The sequence below is a fragment of the Perissodus microlepis genome, chromosome 19 (genome assembly GCF_051167445.1).
Source record: "Perissodus microlepis isolate ML-2025 ecotype Zambia chromosome 19, ASM5116744v1, whole genome shotgun sequence".
Classification (NCBI taxonomy): Eukaryota; Metazoa; Chordata; class Actinopteri; order Cichliformes; family Cichlidae; genus Perissodus; species Perissodus microlepis.
This window is the reverse complement of record NC_140479.1, coordinates 24,688,283-24,705,673: the sequence shown is the minus strand read 5'-3', so window position 1 is coordinate 24,705,673 and position 17,391 is coordinate 24,688,283. Positions and strand designations below refer to the sequence as shown.

At 40.4% G+C, this 17,391-nt stretch overlaps 2 protein-coding genes across 2 annotated transcripts; both read left to right on the top strand.

Annotated features, from left to right (window-relative positions):
* The first annotated feature begins 8,721 nt into the window (after positions 1 to 8,721).
* LOC146366072 (Krueppel-like factor 11) lies at positions 8,722 to 12,331 on the top strand. The gene is made up of 4 exons (XM_084915232.1): positions 8,722 to 8,929; positions 9,730 to 10,032; positions 10,397 to 11,336; positions 11,551 to 12,331. Exons 1-4 carry the CDS (start codon positions 8,915 to 8,917, stop codon positions 11,850 to 11,852), a joined length of 1,560 nt encoding a protein of 519 aa, XP_084771358.1. The 5' UTR covers positions 8,722 to 8,914; the 3' UTR covers positions 11,853 to 12,331.
* A 2,503-nt stretch (positions 12,332 to 14,834) lies between these two features.
* dnaaf2 (dynein axonemal assembly factor 2) lies at positions 14,835 to 17,328 on the top strand. Its single transcript, XM_084915211.1, has 2 exons — positions 14,835 to 16,823; positions 16,920 to 17,328. The coding sequence occupies exons 1-2, from the start codon at positions 15,060 to 15,062 to the stop codon at positions 17,298 to 17,300; spliced, it is 2,145 nt and encodes a 714-aa protein (XP_084771337.1). The 5' UTR covers positions 14,835 to 15,059; the 3' UTR covers positions 17,301 to 17,328.
* The last annotated feature ends 63 nt before the right edge of the window (positions 17,329 to 17,391 follow it).

Below are 17,391 nucleotides of genomic sequence, written 5' to 3'. Positions count from 1 at the left end.
CACCACAGCAGGTAGCTCCACATGTTTGATTTATCAGATTTATTTATTTTTTTTACAGCAGATGCGCTTTCTGACACAACCCCAAAGGGATTTTTGTCTCCTCCTGGGAGAAAAAAACAGGGATCTTTTGCTTGTTAGGCAAAAGTGTAAACCACCACATTATGAAGCCACAATGAGATTTTTATTCTTATTGAAATGCACTAATTTGCATAAATGATAGTGGATATATCCTGTAAAGACAAATAAAAATGTGTGTTTTGGACATTTTCTTTCAACGAGTTTGAGTTAGCATAACGTCTTGCATTAAACCTACTGCTGGTGTCATGAAGGAACTTCTGTTGTAAGTATGGATGACTGATCAGGAAAGTGGTTCCTGATCACAACTCTTCTCTTATATGATTTAAAGAAATTGATTTTAGAGAAATTAGTAAGTGAGGCTTTGGCACTGGATTTCAAATTTCTATAGTTACATAAGGCATTGTTACAACAGCAGATAACAACAGGTTATTAAATGTAGCAGAAAATGACGACTAAAGTGACTGCGTAAACAAAGTGTAAAGTACAACAAGCAGTTCAGGGTTAAAATGAAGGGTTTAAAGTACTGCTGTATAGAGTTGTAAAGAGATATTGCATAGGAAAGCTGAGTCATCTCTAGTGAGGTGTGCGGATGAAGAGGAGGTTTCAGAAGGCCCTTCTCTCCCTGCTGCATGAACATTGTCCATGTCCGCTCCTGATGAGTTCATTGCATTTTTAACACCATCCTTTTCCTTTTAATACCCAACAGACCACAGCTTAGTAAATGTAATTACAACAGACTTATAAATACTCTTAGGTACAAAGAGTTGCTAACACATGTAGTGAAGAACCAAAGCGAGCTTGCGCTGGCTGTTCCTGCAGAGATCCTCGGAGTTCCCACTACAGTACAGAAACTGTACTACAGGAACTCAAGTGCTTTACTGAAGAGCAGTTTTAATATATTTGCACCGTTTTCTTCTTAATTTACTACTACTCTATAGTACATTTGTTATACTTTATACTATTTTCTACTTCTACTTTACTATAGTTTATACTCCATGTTATTTTTTTAAAAGTTCTGATTACATATATAGATATAATATAGATATAAATCTACTAATAATATTAGAAAACAACTGTTTTCAGGTTTAAGGCTGAACATTGACATGAATAACCAAAAGCCCCAAATTACTCCACGGGAACTGTATGGGCTCAAAATGTGGTCATAAATATTTTGTACTTGTAAATCGGTTTTGTACTTGTAAAAAAGATTTGTATGTGTAAAAAAAAATTTGTGCGTGCGTAAAAAAGATTTGTATGTGTAAAAAAGATTTGCATGCGTAAAAAAGATTTGTGCGTGTGTAAAAAAGATTTGTATGTGTAAAAAAGATTTGTGTGTGGACTTAGCCAAAAAAAAAACCCTGCAAGTTACAAGTACGAATTTTGACCTAATTTTTCTTCCTTTAAGCTGATTGGTCAATGTCATGTCAATCACAAATTAAACAATCCAATCAGAGAACAGATGGGTTTGGCTGTCGGAGGGGCACTTTTTTGAACTGCAGGTCCTTGAAGGGTAATCTCTATATAAATATCCGATAGCAGTTAGGTCCCCTTACTTTCAGCAGCTGTTGAAAGGATAAAGTTGTGGTATATCAGTGGTTAGAAATACCATTATTACTTTAGGATTAGTTTAACACAAAGTCAGGGCTGACCCAGGACCATTGCTGTGAGTCACAGTGCGCAGCATAAAAGTCCTTTCACATCAGACGCAGGATGTGCTGCTAATGCTAATTGCTAACTAAAAGCAAAGGATCCAGAATTTGTTGCGCTGGCTGCTGGGCTCTGTGGGTTTTTGCAGCAGCTCTACCTGTACTAGATGCACCTGCTCCTTGTCGTTTTTATCTCTGACTTTATGTCCTCTACAAGAGTTTCTGGGGTTTTTTTTGCTAGTTCTTCAAATGTTCAATAAAAACATGTATGCTAATTCATAACGAAGAAAGCTTTGTAATGAAGACTCATTTCCAAAACACTGCCCCACCTGCGGTCTGCAGCGCTGTTGAAAAGGCTGTGGAAGTCCCTATATTAAACACGTAGTCCTGTGACACAAAAATCACCAAACTCGGACGACCACAGACTGTTTTCCTTCATGGTGATGAAGGAAAACGCTGGGTTGGCATGTAAAAGGGCATTTATTCCCTTCAAAGACCTGCAGTTCAAAAAAAGCGCCCCTCCGACAGCCAAACCCATCTGTTCTCTGATTGGATTGTTACATTTGTGATTGACATGACATTCACCAATCAGATGAAAGCAAGAAAAATGGGGTCAAAATTCGTACTTGTAACTTGCAGGGTTTTTTTTTTGGCTAAGTCCACACACAAATCTTTTTTACACACGCACAAATCTTTTTTACACATACAAATCTTTTTTACGCACGCACAAATCTTTTTTACGCACGCACAAATCTTTTTTACACCTACAAATCTTTTTTACGCACGCACAAATTTTTTTTACACATACAAATCTTTTTTACACACACACAAATCTTTTTTACGCATGCACAAATCTTTTTTACGCATGCACAAATCTTTTTTACACATACAAATCTTTTTTACAAGTACAAAACCGATTTACAAGTACAAAATATTTATGACCACATTTTGAGCCCATAGAACTGGGGAGGCACACTACAAAGAGGGGGGACACGAGAAAGGGCAAAGGGAGACTCGGACAATATATACGCAAGGTAATGAGGCCAGGGGAAAACAGGTGGGAAACACAGTGGGAATAAATCTGGAATAATCAGACAAGGGGAAGTCAAATGAAATATAAAACAAATGAGACCAAAAACCTAACACAGAGACACAGAGACAAGGACTCAAACATACGAACTAGACACAGAAAGACAACCAGTAAAACAAGAGTAGAAGCACAAACAGGAACTAATAAACCCAAATTCATCTATAATCAAGCAAAGAACCTTAAAAACACTAGGGAATATGAAATTGCATCACTAAAAGAAGACTATAAATAGTACATAATCCCTTCATTCTGGAGTCTTCTGTTATAATACAGCTGGTGGCCATCCATCTGAATGGATGATAGAGGGCCCAGTCTGGCTCTTATCGGTCTGTTTACCTCTAATAAAACCCTTTGAATGGAGTGATAGGATCCAAAGTGGGTGTCCCTTCTCAAAACCAGCAGAACTCATAAACCCACAAAATTCAAAATTCAGTCAATAACCCAGGTGCAGTGATAAATGGATGCTTTATTACTATAAGGAAAGATGCCCAGTAGTAGAAATCTAATTAAAATTATCTCCTGCTGCAGTGTTAAAGTCATACATACATTAATGAGTTATGATCCAGTGATAGTGTCGAATGTTTAATATTGTGAAAAAGACTACTCTGCACAAAACCATTTTTACAGTTACCTAAGTAGGACTATGATTTTTTCCTTAAGGTTCCAAATACTTTCACCGCACCACATAGCAATGCATTTAAGGCTCTTGTGCAGTTGTGATACTGTGCTTTTGTTCTTTACGGTTTATTATTGCCTGTGGAAATTGTGTACATCACTGGCCATCTCTTCATATCCGCAGACTTTCCCATTGGTTGGCTTTTATCTATAAATCTCTGCTTTGGCTGGTTCCTTCTTATCTGCGTGTTTCTTTGTGTAAAAGCCACAACCAATATAGCCTACGCTATCACAACAGCATACAAATCTCAGAAATGGTTACAATGGGGGAGTTTAAGTCCATTTTAAAGGAGTGAGAGAATAGCCTTTTTGGTCAGTGCGATTACCGCACACTTTTATCGCACATTATTCACTTATTTATGTTCACTTGTCTGTATGGAATATTGTGTTTGTTTTTTACTTGTTATATTGTTATGTGTTGTATTTGTTGTAACTTGTGGTGCCCTCATAGCCAGGTCTTGGGGTTGCTCATGAGCCTGAAAATGTGCCAGTTGTTTTCTATTAATTATTTTTTGATGCTGTATTTTTTTAATGCCCCTGAGTTTCATCGAATGCCCAGAATTAGAAAGACAATTGGCTGGAGTCCATATCTTAAAAACACAGAGAGCACATAGGATAGTGAGGTTCAACAGAGCATACACTGAGTAGACCTGAGCTATTTTCAGACGTACAATGGAGCACAGAAATAGTTTGTAATGTAACTAATGTAGGTGTTAGAAAGTAGGGATGATGAATAGAGCAGCACAGAGAACCGAGTGGCCCGACAGCCGCACAGAACAAAATTCAAAGTGTAATATTTAATAACAACATGGAGCCCACATCATTAGGCACCACACATCATTAGATCGTCTCCTCTAGGAAAGCTCAAAGAGCCCTCAAACCTGCCTCCTGTTCCTCATGTTGCCAGGACAACAGCCAGCAAGCTTGCAGCATACAAGTCAGTCTCTCATAGCAACAGATTGTCTTCAGAATCCCATTCTGACCAATCAGGAGTCGGCAGCTGGATGAGAACTCCCTGTTGTTGCTCCACTCTTATGTGTAGGAGGAGAGGGGGAGAAGTCACATGGTGTAAGGTACACAAAACATCCTTCACTGCAGACTACTACAGGTCATCTGTGGCTGGAAATAAACACCAAAAAATTTCATCAGGAGCAGGAAATAAAATTGGTTTTTCCTCTTTTTCCAATAAAGTTGAGAGCGATTGCATACCAACTGTGATTATTAAGACGAAGATTTCAGTCATATTTCAGTGCTTTTGCTTTGTTTTGTTTTTCGTTTTTACATTCATGCATACTCAAAGGATTCTTTCAGTGAAGTTTCTTTAGAACTAGTAATTGTGCCAGTAATTGACACAATAACTGGTCATTGGAAAAAATTATTAGAACAATTTATTAGACCTCTTCAATTGAAATGATATATTTAATACTAAAAATATAATAATTGTTGTTATCCATGAGCTTTCAAATGTATTGCTTTACAAAAAAGCAGAAAAAATAATAATTTGGCTTTTTTTTAATTAAAATGGCAAATTGAAGTATTTACTTGCATTCCTGAACAGAAACAAAATGTTTTAGTGGTTGAATGTTCTACATGATTCATTTCTCACTTCTCAAAAATGTACAGTTGCTCAAATCTGTGTACAAAAACCTGAATTTTGTTCAATGAATTCAGTAGGATTTATTTTTAAATATATTTTTGACAGATTTCTAAAATATTTGTGTTTTCTTGTTTTTATGACGTGTGGTCTAATGTATCTGTTAAGCACTGTACAGCTGCTTCTTAGCTGCTTATCTAGGGTTGTGGGGGCAGGGGGGCTGGAGCCTTCCCCAGCTGTCATAGGGCAAAAGGTGGTGTACACCCTAAACAGGTCAGAGTCCATTGGAAGGCCCATTCAAAATAATATTTAAGCTAAAAAAAAACATACATTTAGGAACTAAATAGCGACTCTAAAATACACAAAAACACACTTTAATAATTTTTTCTAAAGGAAACATCCATTCTATGTCTTTTGCTTTGTTTTTCAATACACGTTTTTCTCATAACTTTGCAAATCTCAACTTCACATATAATAAAGTAAAATAGTGTCTTTATTTCAATATGTAATTCATCATTTTCAACACATACTGCAAATGTTCCTTACCAGCCATGGAGTTATGTATTGTGTCCTTTCACCCAGATGCCAGTTTGTAGTTATGGTGAAAAGGAGCAACTGCTGGACAGTGTTTCTATGAGCCCACAAAGCACTCTGAGTAGTTTAATATTAGCATTAGCGTGTGTGACTATCAGGAAATCGTGCAAGTGTTGCCAAGTGTTGCAACATTCGAGCTGCAACAATGATCCGCAAACAACAACGTAGCTCTGCAAAGGACAGCAAGAACTACAAACTGGTTGTGCATGTCTGCTTTAACTGGGAGGTAAACAATCTTGCCACATATTTGCAGGCTTCACTTTGAATTCAGGTCCATAAAAATGAATTGAGATCGTGCTAAGTTTGTTTATAGTGAAGTTATGAATGCGCACGCCCTCATATTTTAGCAATCAGATGAATATATTTGGATTAATGTGAGTGATATTTATGATATTTTACATTTTTAGACAAGAAACCCTTCTCTGTGGATGGGTGTCAAAGTTCAGAGGCTCTTAGTGAAATGTGGCCCCTGGTGATATATTTAACCTCACTGGGGCAACTCCCCCATTTCCTGACTCCGGTCCAGGAGTTGCTGAGGTGGGGGGGTTGGACAGGGGAGTTGTGCATGCAGAGGCCCAGATGGGGCCAGCATAACCTTTCCTCCAGATTCCCTTAAGTAAGATGAAGTGAACTGGCCCACAAACAGGCTGCTGTCGTAAGACCCGGCTGCTTGTCATGCCTGCATGCTAACTGGTTTTCTTAGCAGCTCCTCCCTCTTCCCCTCTCTTCTCTCTAACAGCTGGCACTGAAACTGCATTGCTGCAGCTCCAAAGCCCTCAATGCTCCCTGAGGTCATGCTTATGTGAGTCATACCGAGACCAGGCCCTCCTTAGCAGCCATGCGCTGCCAAGGCTGAGCCGACACACCTGCTACTCCCCTCCCTGCTGCAAGCAAGCAGCACCTTAACAGTTAGGTAAACTGTGCTCAGATTCTTATTGTATAAGCACCAATGACTAGAAATAAAATATAAAATACAATGGTGATCATAACAATCACAGTGGACCTGCTATTACCTTCAAAGTTTGTGATTATACTAAAAATAAAAACAAAACAAAAAAATGCTTTTAAAGCACTGAATTTACTTTTTTTTTTTCATATTGTGGTTTCCAGAAGTTTGTTAGAAGTTCTGACACATTTTCCCCCCTTTTGTCCAAATACAGTTGATGATGATGTAACTATATACTTATAACACTAAGTGCAATAATCTTTTCTGGCATCGTTGTATTTTTACTCAGTTGTATATAGCATTTGTATTCTATTTTTATCTTATTGTATATTTTATTCTATTTTATTCTACTGTATATAGTATTTTATTTTATTCTATTCTGTACAGTTGTGTACTGTATTTATTCTTATTGTATTCTAATTTTTGCTTCATAACTTTTGCACTGTCCATTTCCTGCTGTGACAAATCAAATTTCCCACGTGTGGGACTAATAAAGGTTATCTTATCTTATCTTATCTTATCTTATCTTATCTTATCTTATCTTATCTAACAGCACATGTAGGTCAGGACCAGTTTGGTTTCTCTTACATGTAGATGTGCTCATACAAATGGTCAGACAATAGGACACAGGAAAAACATGCAGCACACACTTACATAAAGCTTTCAGAACATATTTAGAGTCAGAAGCACAATGCATAACACAGAAAGCCCTTTGCCCTACATACAGGACAAATAAGCATGTACTGCCCTGTGGAGACTTGAATTATTTTAAGCCATAGCATGTCTTCATATGTATGAAGATGTTCAATAAAAATAAAACACCCAATAAGACAAAAGAAGGCTCGGGATTATGACAAAAAAAACAAAAAAAACCCCAGAAAAACATGACTGACAGTGAATTGGTGTGTTTTCCTGGATGGCCTAGTTTACAGTGGAGGGGGGAAACTGAAACATGGGAGTGATACATTATTTCTGGCAACAAAGTTAAAGATCGCAACAACAAGCTTTAGGAAACTTGGCTGAGTATCATTGTGTTATAAAACGTGAATTTGATACGTAATCCATTGTTTAACAGCTGAAAACGACATAAACACCTTGAAAAACAGCAGAACAAAACAAAACACACACGGACGCGGGAGACAGAACCCCGCGTTTCGGCAGGCAGTCGTGTTGCATTCAGGTATTGTGGGAAAAGCTGGTAAAAATGACTTCGCTACCTTTCTCGGATAGACCGATTTCCATAAATTCAGTCAAATCAGCTGAGTATAAAGCACAATTAAATCGCTGTTTTTTTAAGCTTTTTTTTTTTTAATATGCCTACTGAAATGTTTTTCTAGATAGTTAACTACAAATTCAAATGTTTGCTTGCTTATGAGCTATTGCAAATGCTTTTCAAAAATAATCAACTAGACATGGACTTTTTGCTGTATTATTCATTCTATTTTAGATTATTTAAAAAACATATCGTACAGCATCACAAAAAAGCAGAAGAAATACAGCTGAAACTTCATATAAGAGGGTTCACTGCAATTTCTTATTTAATATAAAAAAAGAGAGAGATAGCGGCTATTATTTGAATATTTAAAAATGTCTGATGAAATGTTTAGGCTGTGAAAGGTAGATCTAATAAAAATAATAATTTTTAATCACCAGTCATCACTTATGAACATTTATTGGCCATTGTTTTTCATTCTTGTCTTATAATATATTACTCTAACATATATTAAAATGAATCCGATTTACCATTCTCCAGGACATACGTTGTGCTTAAACTCCAAATTAATGTTATGTGTGATTTCCGAGAGATTATTCCTACAGCCCATGAATGCAGCATACACTGAAACGACCTTTCGCCTAGTTTGGCGGATGGCAGTTCATCGGGTTTACCCTGACACTGCTGACTCCTGTGACCACGCCCACCAACGACCACGCACCCTGTTTCCTCCAACCGTCCAGCGAGCACGCACTGTTCACGCGCTTTTTGCTCTCCCATTGGCTGAAGCTCTTCACACGCACGTTCGCGATTGGTGGAGTGTTGCCACCCGCCTTTGCGTTTTGTGAGTTTTGTTATTCTTTTTTTTTTCCCTTCCCCCTCCTCCTTTTCACCCCCCACGTTTTACACACACAGCTGAGAGAAAAGGGAGCCAGTCAGAGAAAAGACGACCTCAACCCTATCGGAACAGGCAGCATCTCTGGCAACCGCCGTCTCTTTGTTCTAAACTGGCTTCAGAAACAAAAAACGCGATATCAAAATATTTTATTCCTCAGTGCCATCGCGAAAATTCAACGAAATGGACTCACTCGAGGTAAGGCAATTTTATTAAACTGTCACTTTAGCTTTACGCAACATTTTTGTTTGTTTGTTTGTTTTCACTTCAATTCTTTTAACGTCCACTTGTTTACTTTGACATTTCAGCACTTACATAAATGAAAAGCTTAATTCGACATTTTTTTAAAAGTATATATATTATAATTTTTTTGTCTAATTAACTTTGCAATAGTGCCACAAAAACATATTTAACATGAACACTATTTTTTAGCATTTTATTCAACCTTAAATAAAATAAGAAAAATAAAAATATCACCCAACGACACGCGCAGTTCTGTCGCTGTCAATATTTTTTAGTCCGGGTGTATTTCTGTGGAGAATTACTAATATGCTTTGTTTACTGTGAAAAATATATAATAAAAGTTGGAACGTGACAAGCCTACTTCCTGATGCAAACCCGCTTTATGGGGATTTCACATGGCTCATCTCGGCAGCACGTCACTGTTTGGTCTATATTTGGTCATGGGAGGTGTCCTGGCTTCGGGCCAGAGGCAGTGCATGGGGTGGGGTGTAGTCACCAGCACCCTCTCCTTTTTGGCCCGGGAACTTCAGGTACAGGAAGAGTGACTGAGCAGATGATAACTGGAAATATAATTTTTTTTTTTGTTCCATTCGGGTTCATAGAATAAAAAAATGTCTCCTTCTAAGCGCGATCGGAGAAAAGCTGAATAAACATAATGTGGAATAGGCGTGGAAAATAGCTTTGTGTGTTTGTACGTGCGTTGTCAGTGACCTGAACACAGAAATATAATTTAATTTTCTCACCCCCCCCCCCAGACTGAGTATACGGATGCCTGTGAGGTTAATGTAAAGAGAAGGAGGCATGACAGCGAGCACTCTGACTCTAGTGGATTGGGTTTCGACTGCTCTGGTCTGGAGTACACTGACCTGGAAGCAGCGGAGGCTCTGGTGTGCATGAGCTGTTGGAGCACAGATCTTTTCTTTAGCCGCAAAAAGCCAAAACCAAAGCCAAAGACCTGCAAACCAAGACCCCTAACCCCAGCTTCAGACTCCGGCGACTCCCTCCCACCATCAGAACTTCCAGACCCCCCAAAGGACTTTGTGTCCTTCTCCTCCCTGGTAAGACATATCATATAGCACCAACATATGGGCACCACCACTGCAGCATTTCTTCATCATAGTTTGAACTAAAAGGACTGAAAGGTTTGACCTTGTGATGCATAAGTGTTAATGATATGAGGCTGGGGCAGCTGACAATTGCTACAACAAGAAAAACCTTGTTACAGTTAGGTGTTTGACTGTCAGGCAGAGTTCCTTCTTGCAGAGGCAGGGTCATAAAAATCACTGTTTTATAGCTCATTATGATGGTTATTCTTATGTCTTATCGTCTTGCCACCTGTGATGCTTATCACTGCAAATGTAGGTTCTTATGCAACTAGAGACAGTAGATGCACTTTTTAACTCTCTGACTGTCTCTTTGCAGTGTATGACCCCGCCCCACAGTCCCAGCTTTGTTGAAACGTCATCAGGCACTGTGTCGCAGTCAAGTTCTGGCTTGGTCGCATCCACACAGCAACTTGTCCTGACAACCGTTGCTGAAAAGACCCCCTCTCTCCCCCTCACACAGCCCTGCAAAGCAATGGCGACAAGCGTGATCCGCCACACTGCGGATAGAACCCTCTGCCAGCACCACATTCCAGTGGCCCCCAATCCAGAGAAAGCTAGGGACATGGTAACAGCTACTACAATGGTCTCCCAGCAGCAGGAGCAGCAGTGCATCACAAACACAGAGCAGATAACCACACCTCCATCCCCTCCTGCTTCTCTTATACCTTCAAAAACAGAGCAGCCACCCAGTCCCCCCAAATCCTGTTTGGACAGTGTCCCCACCCTAACTCCTGTCAACAGCCAACCGCAAAATAGCCCGCCCTCTCCCCCTGTTCCCACAACTGTGTCCCCTCCTCCAGTTGCAAGCCCTCAAATCATCTGCCAGATGTTCCCTGTCAGCAGCCAATCAGGTATAATCTCAGCCTTCATCCCCAGTGCAGTTCAGACATCCAATTCTGGCATTCGGGCTGCTGCCACACCCATCCTCCCCCAACCCACCTCAGCTAACAACCCCCCTGTCCAGCAGTCCCTGATTGTGGGCTCCTCAGTGCCCCAAGGCACAGTGATGCTGGTCCTCCCTCAGTCATCCGTCTCTCAGGGTCCCCACTGCCCTCAGACTGTCATGACCCTGGGCAACACCAAGCTACTACCTCTGGCCCCAGCCCCTGTGTACTTGTCAACAGGACCCAGCAGCACCACAACAGCCACAAAGATGGATTTTTCCCGCCGGAGGAACTATGTCTGCAACTTCCCAGGCTGCAGGAAGACATACTTCAAGAGCTCACACCTCAAAGCTCATCTTCGAACACACACAGGTGGGGGGTTTACTGCCTTCAGAGTTGCTTGTGAGAATGTGGACTGAAAATGAGTGTTGCATCCTGTTTGTAAAACATTCCTTCTCCGACCTTGTTATTCTTGTCGGGAAAGAGAGTGAGCTCATTGTTTTATTGTAAGCCAAGCTCAGTTATGTGTCAAGTTTTTATGACTACAATGTGACTCACTTGTTTTCTTCACTTGGTCCTCCCTTAGGTGAGAAGCCCTTCAGCTGCAGCTGGGACGGGTGTGATAAGAGGTTCGCCCGCTCTGACGAGCTCTCCCGTCACAGGCGTACGCACACTGGCGAGAAGAAGTTTGTGTGTCCCGTGTGCGACCGGCGGTTCATGCGCAGCGATCACCTGACCAAACACGCCCGCCGCCACATGACCACAAAGAAAATTCCCTCCTGGCAGGCTGACGTCAGGAGTTTGAACAAAATGGCCACAGGAAAAATCCCTCCCTCGAAGTCTGGCATTGCAGCGCTAAGCATGCTGGTACCTGTTGGCTCAAACTAAACAATGAACAACCTGCCACCCGACCCACTCCCAAGATACCAGAGGGACACACAGGAAGCAGTCAAGCACATGGGACTGCTGTTCTTTAGAATCATGGGAATGAAAAAGAAATCATGCACTGGACTCTCTTCCTGCTCTACTGCTCATTTGTACACATATTTTCTCTAAAAGATTCTTTGTTTATATAATTGTGATTATATGTATGCACTCTTGCCAAAGCCTTTGTATGAAGTTTTGTCTTATACATTTCACCTTCTGCACCTCTCCTTTGTTTGTGTTGATATTCATGTACATGTATGTGAATGTGTTGTTTGTTGTACTACGAAATGAATTTGTCACATTTTGGGGGGGGATGGGTGAAAAGAAATGTACATATAAATAGTAATCATCAGTACCATAATTATACCTTGATTGTATCTCCCTGTCTACCTTTTCATATTATTTAATACATATTTGTAATAAAAAACAAGGGTAAATGAGTCGTGATTGTGAGTCTTGTGACCTTTCCCGTATTCTAAAAATGAAAAAAAAATCATGTGTGGGATCAAGATGAAGTCAGCAATCTTTCCCAGTCATCTCACGCACAAATACACAAAAGTGGTGCCTGCCCACATCCTGTGTGTGTGTGTGTCACGCTGACTCCCACTACCGCCACCGCCCTCTTTGGTCAACTGAAGCTCACTCATGTTCTTTCAAATGTGCTGACTGGCCTGTGGGTAGCTTCCTGCTGGTTGAATGATTTTTTTCTGGGTGTTATAAAAGCTCTTTTGGCAAATCCATCTGGGGACATCACGTCCTGTTCATTAGCTCAGAGACAGAGCCAGATGAGTCAGAACAGACAGGCAAGTTGGTTGTTCTGTACTGGAGTTCATTAGAAGCATATTTGAGCACATTCAGATCTGTCACATGGGAGCAAGGAGGGCACGAGTTACGGCTCTTGCATAATACTCTGCTAAGTTCATTATAATGTCCCTGGTGTATTTAGCATATGTGGACTGGTGTTCAGAATAAAGTCACATGCCTGACCTTTTTTCGTGCAAAGCTCTGAGAAACTGTTAGAACTTTATTTTTTTATGAATCATAAAGATGTACTGTCTCTTTGTGATGCCGCTTTCTCTCTCACACACACGCAGTTTCATAAGCAGTGGTCCCATACCTAGTAACAGTCCACCCCTTCCAATCACACAGTGAGGAACAGGAACTGCTGGGGGTGCGACCAATCACCTCTCTCGCTCGCACACCCGCCCATTTGCCTTACTGACCGATATACTAACTGGCTGAGTTCCACCTGAACTGTGGTCTACGGAGACACCTGCTGGTGGGACTTATTGCTTGCAACGATGGAAAAAACACGCCCGGAATATTAAAAAAAAAAACAAAAAAAAAGAAGAAAACAAGAAGAAAAAAAAAGGATATTTCACAAATAGCGGCCTACCCATTATGTCATCATTAACATGATAACATAATGAGTAGAAATTAAAAAGTATACTGTATAGAGTTCAAGGGTAGCTAATTAATTATTTGTACTATGCATTTTATTCAAATTTATTTACTTAAAGCTTTAATTAATAGAGTTTGTTTAATTCATAGGTTGTGATTAGGTGGCATGCTCTAATGACGAGATTTTAGGTATTACTGGGAGTTATTGTTGGGACCAATTGTATCTACTATACAATGTCTCCTTAATCACAGTTCCGAACAGATCATATTTTAAAAATGATCAAAATGTTAATTAAGATTTTTCTGAAATGACAGTAAAGTCTAAACTATTAAAGGTCAGGAAAACATTTGTTTAAAAAACTGTAGCAGTGGCATGTTTGTGGAATTTTTCATTGTAGAAGAGAATAGGAAGACAAACCTTGACACACGTAAATGTTGTTTTGTAACCTAAAATAAAATTTTGCAATTTTCTTACGTTGTTACACATTTAAGGTCAGCAGTTGTTAGTGGAATTTTTTAATGTAACTTTGAAAATGTTTTCTGCAATGCTCTAATACTAAAGTCCATCTGGTGTTTCTTTGATGAAGTCTCTTCCAGTGTGTGTTTTTAGATAACACCCTGTGCCTATGAACCCTATTCAGAGTCACTCACTTGCACACAATTTTGTTACAAACCTGAGTTTAAGTGATTTGGGAGTGAATTGGTAGTAATATCAGAAAACATATCTACCATCTCTGACTACCTTCTCTGTCTGATTTGGTGATGTGCAGTACAGGGACTCGACAGGGAGCGTGTGCTGTCTCCATCCATGTTCACCTTCTACACCTGAGCCTTCCAGTACAACTCCAAGTCGTGCCATGTACAGAAATACTCTTATACTTCCACGGTGGTTGGATAGAGTGGTCTGGCAGGAATCATCAGCTTCTGAATGCAAATAACATCAGAGAGACGGTGCACATTTCAGCACAAGGACAGCAGCACACTGGATGAGTACCAGGGTGTCTACATTGACAACAGGCTGAACTGAAAGAACAGCACAGAGGCTGTTATAAGAAGATTAGTGTCCACATTCAGTTTCCTAAGGAAGCTGAGGTCCTTCAACATGTGCACGTGAAGCAAAATGATGGGAAGGCAGTGCACTTTGCCATAGTTGGAACTTGTGGCATCAACAAACTGAATACACCGATTAAGACAGATATAGAGAGCCTTTGATACCGCATGCTGTCACATTGTGTAACACAGTAATAAAAAGGTAATAAAATAATAATGATATTAATATTATTAGCATATTTCATCATGATTTCACCTGCTCTAACAAAATAATTTCCTAAATATGGGATTTAAAAGTGTCTCATATTCTCATTCATTTTTCATTTTTTTGGTATTCATTCGTTAAATGACGACATTTATTATTGTTTATTATTGGATTTTAACCTTTAATCCCTAAAAAAAAAAAAAAAAAAAAAAAAAAAAGGGGGGGGGGGGGCTATCAGGCGGTATTTTTGGTTGCGCCGGTCTGTCGTTGCTATAGTTACATCAACACAACTGTTGCTTCCGCTACACTGTCGCTGAAGCTGGACCGTCTATTATTGGACCTAAAGAAGAAAAATATATAGCGTATCTTTCACATTAGTAAGACCAGGTGGTAAATGTGTTTTGAATTTCACCTCTTTATTTTTCCAAAGATTAAAAGTCACGAAAATTTGAGGCCATTTTCTGTCCTCCGAGCTACGTTCAGCTTAGCGCTTCTGTTCTACCAGTGTCAGCATGGAGCTCGGGGAGAAGCTCAAAGAGCTCAACTTGACAGCGTATGAAGTCGACAGGTTTACGAAAGCTTTCAAAGACGAGAAATTCCGGGAAATGCTCCGGGATTACACCCAAGAAATATCAGACCCCGAGAACAGGAAAATGTACGAAGAAGAGATCAAAATCCTGGAGCAGGAGAGAGGCAACACCGTCGAGTTTATCCACCCAGAACCGTTTAGGGCCATCAAAACCAGCGTGGACGGCAAGCAGAAATGTTTCATCAACATTTGCGCCAATGATAAAGTTGGGAAGCCTTCATCTAAGTGGGTTGTGTCGGAGAATGGCCGCAGAGGTCAGTGTTGGTCCTTGCCTCACAGTCTGCACCCTGGGAGGCAGGACACAGATCCTAAAGGTAACAAAATGATGATTTATGATGTTGTTTTCCACCCTGACACTACCCGCATGGCAAGCAAAAACAAGAGCTTTCTGGAAATGGTGGACAGTATAGCTATCCAGGGAATCCAGGACACTTTTAAAGTGACTCTGGACAAAAAGAACATGAGAGAAATGAAAACAAAATACAAAGGCACCCCACAGCCCTGTGTTATAAGAAAAGCCATACCTGGATTCAAAGCCAATGAGTCTTCAGACCCTCCAGACCTCCTTGCCTTTCCATACCCAGATGAAAAAAGACCAAGCACACAATCAAAGCCCACAGAGGCACCTAGAACAACAAAAAACAGTACTGATTCTAAACCTCAAAGCTTAATGAAAACCAGAGAGACAACCAAGCCGAACTATACAGTAAAGTATCGATCACTTATTGATCTCCAGGACTTTAGATGCTCTAGAGACTCAGCCCAAAGCCCCAGGCCCAAAGAGATTGTGGTGACTGTTGATTTGCCTCTTCTAAAATCTGTCAAAGACACAAGCCTTGAAGTAAAAGAGAAGCAACTGCTGCTGGAGACCAAGAAACCAGCCTACAGACTGGAACTACATTTAGCCTACCCCGTGGATGAAGACAAAGGAGAGGCCAAGTTCAACAAACGGAGAGGACAGCTCATCGTCACCCTGCCTGTTCTTCCTCATAATTTGCCTCCTGATTTATTTGAAGGGCCAGCAATGGCCAACAATAAGAGTGCAAGTTGTGATGAGAGCGAGGAGGACAAAAGTGAGGTTGAAGAAGAAGACAAACAAAAAGAGAGGGAAGGGGAGAAGAGGGAGCAGGAGCTACAGAAAGGGGCTGAATTAAAGGAAGAAAGACAAACTGAAAATCCCATGCAGGAGAAAGGGGGGGAAAATAGTGAAAAAGAGGAAGACGGAGTTCAAGAGAAAGGAGAAGAACAAATTAGGGAAGAGGCGATAGGTGCAGATGAGGCAAAATGGAAGAAGGGCCAGGAACATTTGGAGGAGGAAACAGTAACTGACGGTCACGAAGGCAGAAAAGCGCAGGAGGAGGATAAATTAAAAGAGGAGAAGCAATGGGCAAAACAAGGTAATCAGAATGAAGATGAGAAGTCAAGTGAAGGTGGATGCGACAGAGCAGCAGAGGATGATGATACTCTGTGTGAAGCTTTTGCCCTGAAAAGAGGCCCAGTAGCTGATGATGAGGGCCTTGTGATTGAAAATCAGCACATTTTAATCTCCACTGAACAATCCCATGGTGCAATAAGAGAGGAAGATGTAAATCTGGCCTCTAGTTTGGAGGAGGCATCCAAAATGAAACCTTCAGATATCCAAGAGAAGACTGAAAAGAAAAAAGCAAATGTAGCAGGGAAGGCGCAGGTGAGATCAATTGTAAAATTCAGTTTGTTGGTACAAGTTTCTACAAACTACTGATTTTTCCTTTTCTCTCCTCTTCTTTCATCAATTTTGTGCCAGATGGAACAAGATGCAGCATTTCAGAACCAGACATCCAGTGACGAAGCCAGAAAAACAGCTATGGATGAGTGCGACACTTCTGAGAGGGTTGTGAAGTCCAAGAATACGCATCCAACACGTAACGTGAAGACATCAAGCGGAGGAGAATCGGGCCAGCGGGTCACCTTCTGCTCTGAAGACGTCACTGTAGGCTCAGCAAAGCAGGAAATGGATGAAGATGACCTGCAGACGGAGCAAATCTCACCAGTCTTACAACGTAACAAGCCTCCACCTGTATTACTGAGGGAAATTGATAAGGATGGAAATGAGATAGTAATCAGTGATCATACATCATCAGCTGGGTTCACCTTCCTAAACACTCTAATGTACGAGCTGGACTGATGGTGCTGTGAAGGATGCAGAAACATTGCTCGTAATTTTTAAAAACCTGACGTTCCTTTTTTGCTGATTTCATGCAAACTTGTGACAAAAA

Coding starts and splice junctions, on each gene's coding strand:
- dnaaf2 (XM_084915211.1), top strand. CDS start 15,060: ATGGAGCTCGGGGAGAAGCTCAAAGAGCTCAACTTGACAGCGTATGAA. Junction 16,824..16,919: donor ATGTAGCAGGGAAGGCGCAG/GTGAGATCAATT, acceptor ATTTTGTGCCAG/ATGGAACAAGATGCAGCATT.
- LOC146366072 (XM_084915232.1), top strand. Junction 10,033..10,396: donor TTGTGTCCTTCTCCTCCCTG/GTAAGACATATC, acceptor GTCTCTTTGCAG/TGTATGACCCCGCCCCACAG. Junction 11,337..11,550: donor TCATCTTCGAACACACACAG/GTGGGGGGTTTA, acceptor GTCCTCCCTTAG/GTGAGAAGCCCTTCAGCTGC.